This window comes from Myotis brandtii, unplaced genomic scaffold (genome assembly GCF_000412655.1).
Source record: "Myotis brandtii unplaced genomic scaffold, ASM41265v1 scaffold513, whole genome shotgun sequence".
NCBI classification, from domain to species: domain Eukaryota; kingdom Metazoa; phylum Chordata; class Mammalia; order Chiroptera; family Vespertilionidae; genus Myotis; species Myotis brandtii.
In genome coordinates this window covers 713,165-732,139 of record NW_005369552.1, presented here as the reverse complement: position 1 = coordinate 732,139, position 18,975 = coordinate 713,165, and the positions used below count along the sequence as shown (strand labels likewise).

Genomic DNA, 18,975 nt, shown 5'->3' with positions numbered 1-18,975 from the left:
ATGTTTACATCCGGTTTTAGAATTGCATTATTGATCATGAGTAACGTGAGTAATAATATTACTCGAGTGATGCCCAACTCTGGCCGTTGCGAGAGACAAATATTTGAATTATGCAATTTTTTGTCTCTGTCGATGCGTGTCACCCAAAATGAGTTCGCATGTCACCTCTGACACGCGTGTCATAGGTTCACCATCACTGGTTTAGGTAGTCATTCAACTTCAGAAATTTTATGTGCTCTTTATACCACTTTAAATGTAATATTATGGATTATGTAAATGCTACAAGATTTAACAAAAACTAAATATTTTAAATTATTAGTTTTTAAAGATTAATAATGTAATAAAAGATTCATGACATTTGCGATGATGTTAAAAACTTTATTCTTCAGAACGTTCGGCATATACTTTGCGATGAGTAAAAATCACTTTTTTCTTGTTTGGGATGTTTTCTTCTTCTAGATCTAAACCAGACTCCTCGGAACACACTGCCACAATTATTTCTTAAAGTGGGGGAACCCTTGTGGCTCAGGTGCAAAGCTGTTCATGTAAACCATGGATTTGGGCTCACCTGGGAGTTAGAAAATCAAGCACTGGAGGAGGTAATATGCCGCGTTTGCATTCTGAAAATGCTGAAGCAGCCGACTGATAGTCCAGGTTAAAATCATTAAATCCATTTTGTTTTATTAAAACCTAGGGCAACTACTTTGAGATGAGTACCTATTCCACAAACAGAACTATGATACGGATTCTGTTTGCTTTTGTATCATCAGTAGGAAGAAACGACACTGGATATTACACTTGTTCCTCTTCCAAGCATCCCAGTCAGTCAGCTTTGGTTACCATCGTAGGTAATGCAGGCTGCGCATGCAACCTTTATTCATATTTTTAGTTGCTTTGGTGTGGACTGTGAGGTATGTGCTGTGAATTCTGATTTCAATATAATGTTAGTGTCAAAAGCTGAGAAAGACACTGAGTCAGAATAGCTTTGCAAACATAAGCTTCCTTTTCCAGTCAAGCCCGATTGAATGTCACTGCCTTCGTAATTGCCTCGTTGTACTATGACCATCTGTTTGTGGAATTTTGTTTTCCAGTAGAAGTTCCTTAAGGACAGGAGTAATTCCTCCTATCCTTGTAGTCCCAGGACTGGAAGAGAGCCTGACACAAAACAGGCAGTTGATAAATGCTTGTTCTAAGAACTGAGAGGGCAGTGAACAATGAGGGATCTGGACAAGCACCTACCTGCGTTGAAATTTGGGTGAAAGATGGAGGATTTGAAAATAATCATGCTTTTTAAGTAATTTCAGATTAGGTGGCAGCCTTCAACTGTAACGAACAGGCTAAGAAATGAAATGATTCTCTCATCCCACTGATAAGGAAGTATTCTACGGGGAAGCCTTGTGAATATTGGTGGCTAGACTGTTCTTTCACTTGTGCCCTGCGGTTACTTTTTGTAGTATGTGTCACTGAGAGAGCAGTCTGACTGAGGACCCCTACTCTGTACATGGTTGGATGGGCTGGGGGAGCCCTTGTCTGCAAAAATCTATAGGTTTATTAAAACATTTGGGGAGGAAGAGACTCAATTATTTACATTCAATTCTTAGAGGAATCTTAATTCTGAAAGGGGATGAACTCAGGCTTATAACTGGATAGGTCTCCTGTATTTCTTAGACTAGCGAATCTAACCTGCAGCATGAATTTTCTTGCATTAAACTGATGAATAAAAATGTATTTATCTTCTCCATATATTTCCATAAATGTTTGGTGGTGTTTTTTTTTTTACAGAAAAGGGATTTATACACGCTTCCAAAACAAATGAAGAGTATGAAATTGACCAGTATGAAGAGTTCTGTTTTTCTGTCAGGTTTAAAGCATACCCACAAATCAGATGTACGTGGACCTTCTCTAGAAAATCATTTCCTTGTGAACAAAGTGGCCTTGATGATGGGTACAGGTGAGATGACACAGCTCCAGGTCTCGGCATCATCTTCACACAACTCTTTTGTTGCCCCAGCAGAAGAGTGGTTTTGTGTCATGAATTGGTATATTATTGAGTTGACACTGAAGACAGCACATGTGCAGACACAGTAACAGAGAGTTTTATAGTCAGTTCAGATAGTGTAACCCACTGCATGAAAAATGGAACGATTCTGGCTGGTGGGGTTCAGTGGTTGAGCATCGACCCATGCACCAAGAGGTTGCCAGTTCGATTCCTGGTCAGGGCACATGCCCAGGTTGCAGGCCAATCCACAGTGGGAAGTATGCAGGAGGCAGCCAATTGATGATGTTTTCTCTCATCATTGAGGTTTCTATCTCTCTCTCTCCCTCTCCTTTCCTCCTTTCTCTCTAAAATCAATAAAAACATTTTTTTAAAAGAAAAATGGAAAGAATCCTATTTGCGCAAGGTTCCGTGGCATTTTCTGAGTCACCAGATTGTTACTTCCTATTTGAGAATGCATGCTGCAGTGAGCACACCAACGCTCCCTCCACACATTTGCAGAGGATTGAGGAAGTAAAGCCCTTCAAAACAGGAAAACATTACCTATCACTGTATTGGTTTGTCTTAAAAAAAAAATTGGTGCAGAAATTGCCCAATAATCAATGCTAAAGGATGTGTACAACTGTACTTGGGGTTCTCTTATGGGAGAAATTCTTCATTCCTTTTTTGGAAAACAAAGATTTTTTTTTCCTTTGTCTTTTCTATAACGATGACACCTTTTATCTCTTGAGAGGAATCCTATGCAACTTGGTTTCAGACTAGACTGTGACTGAGAGGCACTCTGTTCTGAGGTCTGTGCCCTGACTGATGAACAGTCCCCTAACTCAGGGCTTCTCAACAGCAGTGCTGTTGACATCTTAGGCTGGTAATAATTATTCTGGGGGCCTCCCCTGTGCATTGTAGGGTGTTTAACAGCATCCCTGGCCTCCACCCACTGGATGTCAGGAGCACCCCCACCCCCAATTGTGACAACCAAAATTATCTCCAGACATTGCCACACATCCCTAGTGAGGAAAACACTGCCTGGGTTGAGAAACACTGCCTTAGAGGGATCACCTCATTGTCGTAAGCCCTTATCCTGAATCATCAAACATGAAAGTAGGAGGTCGGGAGTCAGCCCCCCTCCTAGTTGAATTGACTACCACAGGCCTGTGTTCAAAGGCTCTCAGAGCTTTAACTCTCCCCTCCCTCTGGGTTGTGGCCCAGTGTCAGGAGCACTTGACACTATGGGATTCTCTTTTAACCCAATTCAAAGAGATAAAAATACCAGTTCAATTTAGTTCAATGAATATTTCCTTATTATCCTCTTGATGGGCTTGATTCTATGTGGGGCTGCAAGGGTGAATAAGGTAATGTTTCTCTCCCCCTCCCCCTCAGTTTTACACAGGCACTTTTAAGTGCCAGAGGCCACCTGGGAGATCACTGCTACTGTGCTGGAGGACATCAGGTACAACCTCTTAAGATTTTACAGATTCATTGATTAGAGGACCATGTTTCTGATATATGGGTCATGGGCCAATTAGTAGGCTAGTTAATTTGATTTCATTCCATGATCACAGACTGCATTCCTGACCCCAAGAAATTATCTTATAACTACCCAGCCAAGTGAATGAATTAGCGCTGGTCCTGATTCCCATAGTGTTTTGTACCTCTTATTTGTCATGACCTGGTGATGTAGTGAAGCTCTCTGTGTATTGAATCTCACCAGTGAGTATATAAGCTCCATAAGGGATAGGTTCTCTGTCATTTCTCTATCCTTATATAATGCCTCCTTCAGTCAAGGGGGGTTTAATAAATGAATGAATTGTTGTCACCCCTGGAAAGCAACTCAAAGTGCATAACCTGGGCCAAAGATGTATCAGTGCATCCTTTTTGCATGGCAAGGACCACATACATGCACTTACCACAACAGTGTTCAATTTATTTTAAAAAGTTATTGAAGAACTTTAGTGTTTGTTGGTGATAATGATGCACCAGGGATGATGGGCTACTTAATACAATACATAGGGAAGATGGCGCCTCCTTCTTCCTGAAAAAGGTGGTCAAAATATTGCATAAAAAATGAACAACAAAAATGTCAGTACTAGTGCTCTGATGTCTTTTGCTGTTCACATGAGTCTCTGTTTTGAGATAAGCCATGAGATAAGACTAAATTGTAATGAGTTCTTTTCCACTTTTTATCATAAAATGTTTCAAATTTGCCAGTAAACTCAAAGAATAGTACAGTAAGCATCCTTTTCCCACCACCTAGATTCAACAGTTTAGTCAAACTGAATTTTGTTGTGAAGTACAGTATTTAGTGTTGTAAGAGATGATACAAGTGTTTATATGTAACTGAAAGGTTTATGTAAAAACTTCACTCCTGAAAAAGCTTTGATGTGGTCATAGTGTGTGTGCCAGAAGTCTCTCAGCTTCCCTACCTTCACAGCTTCGTTTCTCCAATTTACTTCCTCAAATATTACCCCGCGGCTGATTAGGGCTTGCCTGGATGTGTTTACACTTTACTAAACTGTAACTTTCCAGCGGTCCTGATAGCCTGGTCTTGAGAAAAGGTTCTAGGACATTTCATCTGTTTGTTTGCATAATTTCTTATCCCTATAGACTGAATTATAAACAAATCTACCTTAGCTGTTCTTACTTTCATGATTAAAAAAACCAACAACCCCAAATTATTAGAATTTTACAATTATTTAATAAATTCCTCTGAAAGACTCTTCTTAGACCTCTGCAGAAACTTCCGTCGGAGGAAGACAGGATCGCCCACTTCCTGACCCATGTCTTTCTGCGCTGGTCAAGCCACCTCAGTGCTGCCACCTCAGTCCTGCCAGCTCTCGGCTCTCCAGTTTCAGGAGTGCTCGGCCTCCCTAGTGCCCATTTTATTATTCTCTGCATTCTGATTTGACTTTGATAATCTCTTGTTCTTTGAGTAAAACACTTTTTACTTTATTGTCAAATGACTCCCTGAGCCACTAGAAAGAGCCTGCCCTTTCTCAACTCCCTCAAGGTGCTAAATGGAAAATAAAAATGACCTGCATGTTGGCTGTACAGAGGGGAAAACCCTTTTCATAGCCGTAATGAGAATACCTCTCCTTAGTCACCAAGATATGATGTCAGTGTAAATTCCAATTCACTCAACTCCCGTCTCAGGCCAGCTGACCATTTTAGAAAAACACCAGGGGAAAGAGGAAGCCGTGAATCTCTCCGTCACCTAATCGGTTAGTCCCTTTGGAATTTCCAGGAAGGTTCAGTGACGCAGCTGTTTCTATTGCTAGGATTGGCTGTCTTAAATAGGAGGACAGGCAGCTTGAAATGACCTGGATATTCAGGCTGTTTAGATCACTTTCCTACCTGGAAGCGTGAGAACATTTGAGATGATATTTGCTTGACACCATGGCCAGTGATACTCAATAAAGGCAGCACAAAAGCCTTAGGAGGGAAAGAGTTCACAAAACATTTTGCTGTGGGCAGCATGACAATCAATAGTTGTGTCGGTAATTTCTTTTTCTATCACATTGATGGGTGCTTTTGGCATGGTCCCTGGCTAACCACATGGCTTCTTTTTTTCTTTTTTTTAAATCTCTTCTTATTCCTTTTCAGGGCCTTTGGCTATTGTCCAGTGAGAATTACATTTCCCCTTATAGAGGCTCACATCTTTCTCTTCTTGGACCACATAAACTCTGTCTCCCTAAAGGCTGGAAATCACATATTTACTTTTCTCCCTGGTGTTATAGTTTGGCTTTTTCTCCAATCTTTCTACCACTTCCACTTCATCAGTCATGCCCTTCTTGTTGTCCAGAAGTAGGCCAGGATAAGAAATTCCCTTTTTACTTCTTTTAAAAATTTTATTGTTAAATTACAGTTGATATACAATATTATATTAGTTTCAGGTTTACATTAGTGATTCGACATTTATATGCCTTACGAAGGGATCACCACAATAAATCTAAGTACCCATCTGATACCATACATAGTTATTACATATCATTGATTCTATTTCTTGTGCTGTACTTTACATTCCTGTGATTTATTTTAGAACTAGTGATTTGTACTTCTTAATCTCCTTCCCCCTTTTCACCTGTCCTCCCACCCTCTTTTTTTAAAAATTGAATTTTAGAGAGTAGAAGGGAAAGGGAGAGAGAGAAAAACATTGTTGTTCCACTTACTTATGCATTCATTGGTTGGTTTTTGTACGTGCCCTGACTGGATATTGAAGCCTCTACCTTGGCATATCAGGATGACGCTCTAACCAACGAGCCACCGGCCAGGGCTATTCCTACTCCATTTTTACTTCTTCAGCCTTCTTGTTACCAAGGCAGACAAAAAAGTTGTTAAATGCTCATAGAGCAATGAATTCTATCATCGCTATACACGGTCAGCATTACCTTTTAGCTGCGGAGTTAAGGATGCACAACATTGAAGTCACGGGCTCATAGCTGCTCAAAAGTTGCTAACTGTGCAATTTGAATCTTGCATCAATTGGTGTTCTAGTCCCTCCTTCATCTCCATATCCAATCAAACACCTGCTTTCTCTTTTTTTCCGGGTGCATCTTGGATTTGCTCTTTCCTCTCCTTTCCCATTTTCCCTACCGTAGGCAACACTCATCTTTTCATGCTCTGTTCAGGTCTGAACTTTGACTTCTCTCCTAGGACTCCCCACATTATACTAGTACTGTAACTGCTTATTGACTTGCCTGCCTTCACCACCAAACTGCAAATTCTGTGAGAACAGAAATCTACTTTTTCTAACTCACTGTTGTATTTCTGATTCCTCCCACAAATAGGCTCTACCAATGATGGTAGAATGAATGAATAAATGCATGAATGAATGAATGAACGAATGAATGAATTCCTGGGTTACAACACTGCCTCCAGATTTCATTCCAATAAAATTTTCCTACTGCCATCAGTCTAAATTAAGGTACTGTTCCTGATAATCCTCCCCTGCTCAGGGTCCATAGCATCTTCTGCTTTCTCTATCAGATCTAAATAATTCAGCTGGGTTTTCAAAGTCCTTCATCACTGGCTTTCCCCTACCCATTTAGCCTTCTTTCACCCCCTCTTCCCTCACATTTCAACAAGCACCTCTGCTCAGTCCATTGGCCTCCCCATCACTCTCCTTTAATAAGGCCGTATGAATTCCCATCTTATCTCTAAGTCCTGCCCTTTCCTCCTCATTGGATGTCTGTGCTTCTGCCCTCTCGTTAAAACGAACTCATCTGGCCCTAGCTGGTTTGGCTCAGTGGATAGAGCTTCGGCCTGCGGACAAACGGGTCCCGGGTTCAATTCTGGTCAGGGGCAAGTACCTCGGTTGCAGGCTCCTGGCCCTGGTCAGGGGCATGCAGGAGGCAACCAATTGATGTGTCTCTCTCACTTCGGTGTTGCTCTCTGTCTCTCTCTTTCCCTTCCTCTCTCTCTAAAAATCAATGGAAAAAATATTCTCGGGTGAGGATTAAAAACAAACCAACAAAAAAACACCTAATTCATCTTTGAAGACCTAGCTCAAGTCCCACTTCTATAAAGCCATTGGAACTTGGCTCATCTATACTGTCCTCTGATCAGTTCATCTTCTCTTGGCCTTATTTTATTGTTTAATGTTATAACTATTCTGTTTATGTAGGTTTTGTCCATCTACCTGTATATGATATATTTGAGGACAAGAGCCATATTTTATATGTTTTTTTGCATCCTATATGTCTCCTAGTTTATGGCTGGCCTCCACTCTGGGTCTTCCTGTTTACATTTCTACCCTACCCATATGTAGTCTTTTAAAAAAAGACAAACAAAAACTTCAAGTAGTCCATATAGAGGAAGCCTCATTAAATAACTTCTGAGAAAGCCTTGGATTTTTTTAATCTAAGGGAAACTTTATTTCTGTGAACAAACCTTCATTTTATTAATTTTTAAAATCGATTTTAGGGAGAGGGGAAGGGAGAAAAAGAGAGAGAGAGAGAGAGAGAGAGAGAGACAGAGAGAGAGAAAGAGAGAGAGAAAGAGAGAAAGAGAAAGAGAAAGAGATAGAGATGTTGATTTGTTGTTCCACCTATTTATGCATTCATTGGTTGTTTCTTGTATGTGCCCTGACCAGAGATTGAACATGCCACCTTGATGTATACAGAAGATGCTCTAAGCAACTGAGCTACCCAGCCAGGGCCTGAACTTTCTTTTATCTTGTCAATGCATGAAGGCATATTCAACACTATCCCTACCTTTCCTATACTATCCTACATCCCACTACAATAGCCAGCATCCTATACACATGGTAGACATGGTGGATAACCTCCAAGATCAAGTTATCCATGTCAAAATGTGTTGAGTGGTTGATGAGCACTCCAAGTGGATACTAGAGCCTGCTGAGACTGCCCAAAGATTTCGTACAAACACAGTTGATGTGAGCCCTCATCACTGTTAATTACTACTTAAGTTCTTCATAGGTCTTGCTTTGGACCAATGCTAGAGAGCCATTCTTTTAGGAAGTAAGGGAGTTACAAGCTCCTCTACCTACAGAGGTTTTCCATATTTCTGGGAAGTTGGACTAGTCCAGAATGTGTGGAGCAGTAGGGTTGGGAACCTTCTTGTCTCTCTGAGGAGCCCAGTCTAGATCAATGTGTCTCAACTTTTAATTTGCATATGAACCACATTAAAATGCAGACTCTGAGTCAGTAGGTTCCTTTGGGGCCTGAGATTTTGTATTTCTAACAAGCTCCCAGGTAATACAGGTGCTGATGCTGCCTGTCCACGGACCCCACTGTGAGTAGCAATGGCCTAGTATACAGACACCTCCTTGTCCATTGAACGTTATAGAGTGAGTGTCTCAAGGGAGTTCCCTCCCATGCACACCATCATTCGTTTCAGCATATCTGTAACGAATTGGGCTAAGTCTATTTTTAATTCCTTTCCAAACAGCATATCTAAGTTTTGCAACCACAAACACCAGCCAGGAGAATACACCTTCCATGCAGAAAATGACGATGCCCAGTTCACAAAAATGTTCACGCTAAATATAAGAAGTAAGTTAAATTATTAAGAAATTTAATTTAAGTCTTATAATTCCTTAACTAATTATTAACTATGACCAGAAATAAGCTAAGTAATGGCTTAGAAACAATACTGTAAGACTTTTTATATACTGAAGTGTTTTGAAATTTTAGTTTCGTGCCTACTGGCTTCATTTATACATATTTCTCTTTCTGTGTTCATCCTTTGAAGCCAAGAGACTTATTCCATGTCTGTAAATGTGTTTAATGTTGTGACTATTGACTTTAGTACTTTGAAAGATCATGTTAAGGAAAGGCTGAAAGTCCTATTACCTGCCATTTCCTTGTTTTAATAATTTTTGTTTCTCTGATCTATGAAAAGATGGGAATACATTTTATTGGAATTTTTGCAGATGCTTCTGAAGCTAAGAATCATTTTGAGGTGTTCAGGTATTTAAAAGTATACACCTTAGCTCTCTATGGAGCCTAGCAATGGGGAAGTGGTGTTCTGCAGGTCAGCGTAGGGCTGCCTATGCAGAAGGTTACATGCCTGGGAAAGAGGGAACAAGCAGAGGTCTTGCGTCATTCTGCATGAGACACCTCCCAGAAGCACAAACTGCTCGGAGTAAATGGGCAGCCTATATGAAACTGACTTTGAAACCATTTGGAAAGTACTATACTACATGAGCCTATTTTTCATGTTATTCTCTACAGGGAAACCTCAAGTGCTGGCCAACGCAAATGCAAGTCAGGCCTCTTGTTCCTCAGATGGATATCCATTACCATCTTGGACCTGGAAGAAGTGTTCAGACAAGTCTCCCAAGTAATAAAGACTCTGGTATCTCTTACTTTGGAAGAACATGAAACACACTCTCCCTGACATATTGGCTCTTTTTCATGAATACAATTCAAGAAGAAATGGCTGTGTTTAAAATGCTTACCTTCTGAGTCCACCATAATTCTACATGGTCATAGATTATGTCTGATAACTTATGATAGAGGAATCTCTTTTTGAGCTCACTAGAGAAACCATGACTTCCAGTCTGAGGACAGCCCCACCTATCTAACCTACTTCTCTGTCTGCCGTTTCTTTTTAGCTGCACAGAAGAAATCACGGAAGGAATTTGGAATAGAAAGGCTAACAGAAAAGTATTTGGACAGTGGATATCGAGCAGTACACTGAACATGAGTGAGGCCATCAAAGGGTCCCTGGTGAAGTGCTGTGCGTACAATTCCCTGGGCACATCTTGTGAAACAATCCATTTAGGCTCACCAGGTACACAGCAGCCGCTATTGTAACAAACCACCTCCAGGAATTCCCCACTAGGAGTTAGTGCCAGTTCATTTTTATTGGGGGAATTTTTCAAGAACCTATAGGTTCAGCATGTGATGCAAGAAGGCTTTCTGAGTCAGGCAGGAATCCCCAGTGAACGCACACTGCTGTGTAGTTCAGGGGCAGAGTGACTGTTGTGTCAGGTTATTAAGACCAGGAGTGATGTAGGTAGAACCATAAATTCCCAGAACAGTGAATATCTCCTGAAAGACCCAATTTTAGAAAAATAGATTTAGTAATTTGGAGTGGCTACCATTTTCCCTTTTGCTTAATCTCCTTATCTGCCCTTAGCTTGCTGTTTTATAATTTTTAGTTTTGTTTTTTAAAGCCATCCTAAGTTAATCCTGAAATTCGGCTGCCTACACTTACCATGCAGAATCGCCAGCATCCTTTAACGAAGTTTTCCATATTCATACAATAGAATGTCTTCAGTATCTTTTTTTAATCTGACTTGTCTATCCTGTGGGTTTAAATAGATGTAATTCTTACAATCCTAAGAATGGGTTCAGGATCACGTACAATTTTCTAGGAAGGAAACTATTCCTTTATACTACCATCGCCTGATTTTCCATGGGGAGTGGAATATTTGCAGGAGCGTGTAAGCTAGCAAATCCTGGTAACTCAAGCACGATGCGTGAGATCACGATGAGCGTTCACTATCATGTCAATCAGGAATCCTAAACTCTTTTGTTGCAGGACCCTTCCCTTTCTTCCAGGACAACATCTCATTCTATGCCACCATTGGGCTCTGTGTCCCCTTCATTGCCGTTTTAACCATGCTCATTTGTCACAAGTACAAAAAGGTAAAAAATCCTACCCAAAACCCCCAAACTCAAAGGGAAACGTTTATCATGGTTTCCTAGTTCTGAAGACCTGCCTGTTACTAACAGACTCATTTCATCTCTGAAGCAATATAGGTATGAAAGCCAACTGCAGATGGTACAGGTGACTGGTTCTTTGGATAATGAGTACTTCTACATTGATTTCAGAGAATATGAATATGATCTCAAATGGGAGTTTCCAAGAGAAAATTTAGAATTTGGTAAGAATCAAATGTTCCAGATGTTTCCATAGCATTTCATTTATGTGGGAAAATCTTGAATTTGTACTCATTCACCATTTCTCTTGCAGGGAAGGTGCTAGGATCAGGTGCTTTTGGAAAAGTGATGAACGCAACAGCTTATGGAATTAGTAAAACAGAAGTCTCCATCCAGGTTGCTGTCAAAATGCTTAAAGGTACAGTGGAATGATAGCCACAGAGATGGGTGGTACAGGCTCCACCTCCTCTTCTCTTTCCCATCTTTTTTTGTGGGTACTGCTCGTCATTCTTCAAAGCTGAAAAGGAAGTGAGTCGGGGTTAATATCAACCAAATCATGAATATAAAATGCAAGCCAAAATCCAAAACTCCACCTCTTTTTCCTCTTCCTTGTTTAGTTTTTTTTTGGGGGGGGGGTGGGAAGGGTGGGAAAGCTTCGGTATTTGGGAATACTGTTGCTACAGGAATATGTCATTTCTGCCATTTTGACATAGACTCTGGGGAGAAGAGCAAAGTGGAGCGCTCTGTATCGTTTCTCACTCCTTACTCTATCCACTCGCATCTGGCTCACACCTTCACCCCTCCCCTTAGTCTTGCTCACTTGGCAAGATCCCTTGCCCACCCCCCTTGCTTTTGCTAAGGTGGTCAGTGACCTCCAATGAACTAAAGTCTAATGGGCGTTTTTCAGTCCTCGTGTGACTTGAATTTTTAATAAACAGGCAGGATTGACTCTTCTCCATCTTTAAATACCTTTTTCCTGTTGGTTTCCATGTCACCATTTTTTCTGGTTTCCTCCTACTTGCTGACTGCTTCACAGCCCTTTGCTGGCTGTCTTCTGCCCAGTTCTTTATGTGGTGTTCTGGAAGGCTCCCTCCTGAGTCCCCTTCCATTTTCCCTCCGCATGCTCACCACAGGCCGTCTCAACCACACCTGGGACTTTACCCTTACACCAGTGTTCTCATGGCTGCATCTTTCTTCTAAGCTTCAGGATCATGTGTCCAAATGCTTGGCTGTCTCAAAAGTCCCTTTATTTCAGCTCATCCAAACTGAACTCCTCCAACCCTTTCCACACCATTGGGCAAACCAGAAACCTAGGCCTCATCCTTGAAACTATCCCCATTCTAACACCCAGAAGCTATTCCCACCAGGTTTCTGCTTAGTGTCTTTCAACCCATCCTCTCTCTTATCTTTATCACCACCATCCTAGTCCAGCTTCATCTCTTCTGAATAACTGCCGTAGCTTTCCAAGCAGCTACACTATATGCACTCCTACTTCCTTTCAGATTCTCCATGCCGAAGTCCAAGTGATGGTTATGAAATGCAAAGCAGACCTTATCATTTTCCTACCTCACATTTCCAGTTGCTTTCAATTACTCTTGAAATACACTACAGAGCCCTGCATGGTTTGGCATCTGTTCACCGCTCCACCCTGAACTCTCGGCCTTCTTTCAGTTCCTCCAGAGCCCAGTGCCCCCTCCCATCCCAGAGCTTGCCCAGGCTGAGCCTCTCTGCTCACCCTTCCCCTTCCACATTGTGCTTGCCCACTCCTCCTTCAGATCTCAGCTTAAATATCACTTCCTCAGGAAACTTTCTCTCACACCAAAGATGAGATCAAGTTTCTTGCTAGATGCTGTCCTAGATCTCTGTAGACCCCACCCCGCCCCACACACACACACATAGAATTTATCACAATATGTAATGATATCTATGTTTAATTACACAATTAATGTCTTATGTGCCACATTAGTCTGTATGCCTTACGAGGGCCGGGTCTGCATCTGTTTGCTATGGTTTTTCTTCCTTGGTTTTTGCCCTTTTTATTCTTTCAATATAAAATGTTCTCTCTACTTCCTCACTGTGCATTCACCTGATTAATTCCTATTTTTCCTCAGTCTCAACATAGACATTTGGTGTCCCTTCCCCCTCCCTTCAAAGGCTAGGTTCGGTGTCCCTCTGGTGTGACCTCACAGCACCCTTACATTCATTTGCTCTATTGCATTTATCATACTACTAGAGGCCTGGTGCATGAAATTTGTGCACCGGTAGGGTTCCTAGGCCTGGCCAGTGATCAGGGTCGATCAGGTTCCCTGCTTCCCGGCCTCCCTGCCTTCTCCTTCCCTCCCTCCCTCAGCACCCTGCCACTGGTCACCTGCCATGTTTCGCGCCGCCCCCCTAGTGGTCAGTGCACATCATAGCGAGCGATCAAACTACCAGTCTCTTGGTCGAACTCCCAAGGGGACAATTTGCATGTTAGCCTTTTATTATATAGGATATTGTAATTGTTTGTTCATGTCTTCCTTTTCCAGGAGACTCTAAGCTCCAGGAAGGCAGGGGCTGTGTCTTGTCTATCATTTATTCCCCCAATGCTTGACACATGCTTCATACACAGTAGGCACTCAATAAATATTTGTTCAACGAATGAATGAATGTTAAGTAATAGTTATGAAAGTGCTTTGAAAAAGTTAAGCATGCCATAAAATGTATTATTTTGGTTATGAGGAATAAGACACAAACATTCGAAAGCCACAAGTCCCTGTACAACCTGAAGCAGAAGAAGACATGCGGTGCTAGTGGGCCACAATGCACAAGTGAAGGATTTCATGCCCCAGACAAGATGTTGGAAATAAGACTGCTGGCTGCCGGCCGCCATCTTGGCTGACAGTTAATTTGCATATCTCCCTGATTAGCCAATTGGAAGGGTAGCGGTCGTACACCAATTACCATGTTTCTCTTTTATTAGTGTAGATATTGTAATTGTTTGTTTATGTCTTCCTTTTCCAGGAGACTCTAAGCTCCAGGAAGGCAGGGGCTGTGTCTTGTCTATCATTTATTCCCCCAATGCTTGACACATGCTTCATACACAGTAGGCACTCAATAAATATTTGTTCAACGAATGAATGAATGTTAAGTAATAGTTATGAAAGTGCTTTGAAAAAGTTAAGCATGCCATAAAATGTATTATTTTGGTTATGAGGAATAAGACACAAACATTCGAAAGCCACAAGTCCCTGTACAACCTGAAGCAGAAGAAGACATGCGGTGCTAGTGGGCCACAATGCACAAATGAAGGATTTCATGCCCCAGACAAGATGTTGGAAATAAGACTGCCCTGGCAGCATCGATGCTCTGGAAAAGACATCATAAAGGCTAGGATGTCCTCCAGGACAAAATAGTATCTAATAAAATAGACCTGGAACTATCTAATACAATCTTCATTGAATGTAAAGAAAAGTAACTATGTTTGTAAGAAATAATAAATTAATAGAGGGATGAGTGCCTGGTGCCTAGAACTTGGAGAGGGAAGTCCAAAGATCCTGTCATTGCCTCTAAGGCTGCAGCACCCACCTGGGCAAGGGTGCCCTGACCAGCTGGCACATCAGCCTCAATGAGACAAGACCTTTGAGTTCCTCAATAACTACCCTCATGCTATGCATCTAAGCAAAATTATGAGTACAATTATGAGTACAAACTATCTAGACTTTTCTCCAGGGAGAGAATACATAGACCAGTGGTTACATTGTAGCCTATTCACCAGTTATAGTTCTCATTATCAATTAATGAGTCTCTTGAGAACTTGGTTAGTGGGAATTGGTCCTTTTGACCTTCTCAACATTGGGTCCACTTACAAATTTAAGGTTGTAGACCTGGGTGCCAACAGCTAGAGCCAACGACCTTCACTGACATTCCTAGGTTGTTTTTCTATGAATTCAACAAATTTAGGAGGCAAAAAAAAAAAAAGAGTTTTTCCCTTCAGCATATGTATTAACTTCTGTGAAGGAAAAGCTATTTATTATTATTTTGTTTTATTTTGCATTTTGAGAGTCAATATTAAGGATTTTTATTTTGGTAGAGGAACATCCAATAGGAAGGCACATTACTAAATTCAACTTTTAAGTTATTGTAATCTTTGAAGTTGTCGTAAAACATAGGAATTATTCAAAATTTATGTAGTAGTTTACGTATTTTTAAAATTTTTATGCAAATCTACTCTGAACTGAGGAGAGTTTTAACTTATTAAATGACCTAAAATTCCTGTTTTACGTTGATGTTCTTCCATTGGCAGAGAAAGCAGACAGCTCTGAAAGAGAAGCTCTCATGTCTGAACTCAAAATGATGACTCAGCTGGGGAACCACGAAAATATTGTGAATCTGCTGGGGGCGTGCACACAGTCAGGTAATCAATTTCCCCTCAAAACTCCTAATCAAACACAGGTTAGCCTGAGGACAAAGAGGAAATTCGTACTCATGTTTCCTCTTTTCTCAGTCACAGGGGGGTCCTCAAACCCAGGTGGAGTGAGACATGAGTAAGCAGATGGGTCAGTAGAGGATGCCTCTCGTTCTTGGGATATGCCCAAGATTCTAACCCACTTAAAAAACACTCACCACACCGCAGGTACATTCTGTGGGTTCTCCCTCTACCTTTTCTCCAGCTGTGAAGTCCTTTTCTCCCGCTGTGAAGGACTGCTGAGCTTGGCCACTGCCCCAGTGGGCTGCTTCAAAGAAGCACAGCCAAGATGGGATTTCAAACTTTATTTTCCTAGAATTCAATGGAACACGCACTCTGGTTCTTTCACTTCTGCCTCGCAATACCCGAACCATGTGTCCCAGGGTCATTTTTTCTGGGACAGCTGGCATGGGACTGGGTCCAAAAAAGAGCAAAAGAGAAAATGGAACTCAGAGAGGATTAGGGATAGTTCCCCTCTTCAGGAAAACCATCGGTCAGCATACTATATTTACCAAGTGCTCATCATGCAGCGGACATATTATTTTCAATTGCAAAATGGAGAATCTAGGTGGACAGTGGTTATTGGTGAGGCTGCATGTACAAGGGCCCAAGTGGAAGGCAAGAAGGCACTATTTTACAAAGGAGTTTGAGTGAAAAGCTGAAATTGATTTTAAAGTATAAGAAGAGATAGGCTCAGAAAAAGTTGTACTCTCCCAAAATCAGGGGAGAAGTGAGCTCTCACAGAGTATAATATGTTCCCTGCTACACAGACATCTGGAAAAATTCCTGAGTGTTTGTCTACCTACAATTAAAACTGTCACTATTTCAGGGCCAGTTTACTTGATTTTTGAATATTGTTGCTATGGTGATCTTCTCAACTATCTAAGAAGTAAAAGAGAAAAATTTCACAGAACATGGACGGAGATTTTCAAGGAACACAATTTCAGTTTTTACCCCACTTTCCAGTCACATCCAAATTCCAGGTAAGAGAATAGGTCAAGGTTTCCTGGTTATGCATTCTAGGACCCATACAAAGTAGGATGGTTAAACACCTCCCCCCCCCCCCCACAAACCAACCACACACACACACACACACACACACACACTCAGCTGGCTTCTACAGGCTACACTCCAGCATTGTGGAGTCTGTGGGTCCTAAAGACCTAGAAAAGTCACTTATCTTTGATAGAGTTTCCCTGTTGATTTGAAACAATGGAGCCTTTCCTTCATTGCAGCCACTGTAGCTGAGCCAGTCTCTGTCCACCTGTTCCTAAATCACACCTGATACACATATTTAGTTTTGGGAACGGTGAGTTATTCAATCCTCCCTGCCCTCTGGTTAACGCGTAAGTATTGGTAAAAGAATGAACACATTTCCAAAGTCCTGGACATGTTCGAAGAGGTCCCGGGAGTATTGCACAAAAGAGCTCTAACCTCATAAATTGGATTTAAAAAAATAGGCTAGATCCATTGACATAATGTGATGGGGACAGAGTAAAGCTGTGGTAACATTTGTCTCAGTGCTCTGCGTTGTGCATTCCTCCGTCCGTGGGAATCCTGACTCTCAGCACTGGCACAGTCCTTGTTTTGGAGTGCATGGACGAGGGCTGCAGAAGTGCGGTGGGATGCTTGCCCTTATCCTTGGAAATGTCTGCTGATTGTTTGAACATCGTAGCTCTATAACACCGTTCTCTGAACGAATTCACAGGCATTGTGATGGAATCATTCCTGGATCCACAGTGCTTTCCTACTTCCCTGCGTATGTGAAAGCTCTCCGTTATCAGAAAGGCACATTTGTCAGAGGCTTTTAACATTACTGGGGGACTTTTGGAGGGTGCTTTTGAGATCAAGCTTTGTTTTCCTAGCAGATGTTTCAGTGCAGGCCTTTGGCTTTGTAAGGTCTGAGACAGACCCAGCGTCAAAAGCTGTAAGGCCCCACGGAGATCCCCATGTACGTCTTTGTGCAGCTGCCCTTTACCGATTTATACCTGTCACACTAGTCCTCCCTTTTGTACTCACTTCTCAGCTCATATTCTAAAACTGAGACAATTCTCATGTCATCCGCATTCTAGAACAGAGTCTGTCCTACTGAGTCAGATGTGTGTGACCAGCAGTCCCTGGTTAGTAACAACCAAGGCTGGTGAACTCAGTGCCTTTGATTCAGTCTGTCACTAGGCTATGAAATGCACTGAAACAGTTACTTTTGGAATATTCGTGGCCTGAACACTTTAAGCCATTTTCAAAGATCTGGAAACTATAAGTTGGGGTAAACTTGTATGCTGGAATAAATTGAATCATTGTCTGTATATAATACATAGAAAGTTCCTCAGTGAAGAGTTCTATATACCATAAAAGAGATCTGCATTATTACTATTTATTAGTTTCACAAGAAAAGGAAACAAGCTTTGCAAAGGTCACCTGGAAAAAAGGAGGATGGTAGAAAATGTAACGTTCCCTGAAGAAGATCTGTGTTACTTGAGCTGTCACAGGGACAGGGAGCCAAGTTTAGAAACAGAAGACTGAGGTGCAGGTGCACTCTTTACTAGCTCCATGATTTCAGCAAATCATCTTCATCTCACCAAGGTTAAGTTTTTTTGGTTAATCCTCACCTGAGGATACTTTTCCAATGCTTTTCAGAGAGAGTGGGAGGGAGGGAGGAAGGAAGAGAGGGAGAGGAGTTGAAAGGAGAAGTTGGGGGTGGGGGAGGTGAGAGAGACACATCGACTGGTTGCCTCCTGCACACAACCCGACTGGGAATCAAACCCACGACCCTTCAGTACGTGGACCAATGCTCTACACATTGAGCAACACCAGCAAGGGAAAACCTAAGTTTTCTTTTATAAAATGTGACTTTGACGCCAGCTTGTAGACTTGTGGTAAGGATTGAGTGAAGTCATCTTTGAACTGTGACTCCATACAGATACCAAACCCACTCTTCCCCCAGTTAGACCGGCTCAATTACACAGATGTTTTTAATTCCATAAAAAGTGGACAAGTTGATGCTGTGCTTTTAATTTAAAAGCCCATTTATAATTGGAATTAATTTTTTTGATGAATTGTATTTTTTTAAAAATGTCTACTCGGAAGAACATAAATAATAAAATAACAATTTTTTTAAATAGTATGCCTGGTTCACAAGAAGTTCACATACACCAGGACACAGACCATATCTCAGGGTTCAATGGGAATTCCTTTCAACCCAAAGGTAATATTTTATTCTGATTAGTAGCACTTAAAAATAGAAATGGATAAATGAGTTCTGTTATCTTTTTAAAAAAAATGTGTAGATGCAAAAGCATATTTTACATTGCTAATGTTATCTATAGGCTCTATGAATGTATATTTGCTTTAAAAGTAGTTAAAAAACAGTTTATGTATTGTGAATTTTATGTCAATATTTAACTAATAAA

The 18,975-nt window shown here is 41.3% G+C and overlaps 1 protein-coding gene across 1 annotated transcript in view; it reads left to right on the top strand.

Moving 5' to 3' along the window:
* Positions 1–18,975, top strand: part of FLT3 (fms-related tyrosine kinase 3) — a 61,505-nt gene that overhangs the window by 25,984 nt on the left and 16,546 nt on the right. Inside the window, exons 6-17 of the mRNA XM_014548532.1 lie at positions 460–599; positions 695–848; positions 1,783–1,951; positions 8,900–9,003; positions 9,685–9,793; positions 10,068–10,246; positions 11,000–11,106; positions 11,213–11,345; positions 11,435–11,539; positions 15,404–15,514; positions 16,395–16,548; positions 18,688–18,770. Coding sequence (XP_014404018.1) covers positions 460–599; positions 695–848; positions 1,783–1,951; positions 8,900–9,003; positions 9,685–9,793; positions 10,068–10,246; positions 11,000–11,106; positions 11,213–11,345; positions 11,435–11,539; positions 15,404–15,514; positions 16,395–16,548; positions 18,688–18,770 — 1,548 coding nt within the window. The remainder of the gene's footprint in view (positions 1–459; positions 600–694; positions 849–1,782; positions 1,952–8,899; positions 9,004–9,684; positions 9,794–10,067; positions 10,247–10,999; positions 11,107–11,212; positions 11,346–11,434; positions 11,540–15,403; positions 15,515–16,394; positions 16,549–18,687; positions 18,771–18,975) is intronic.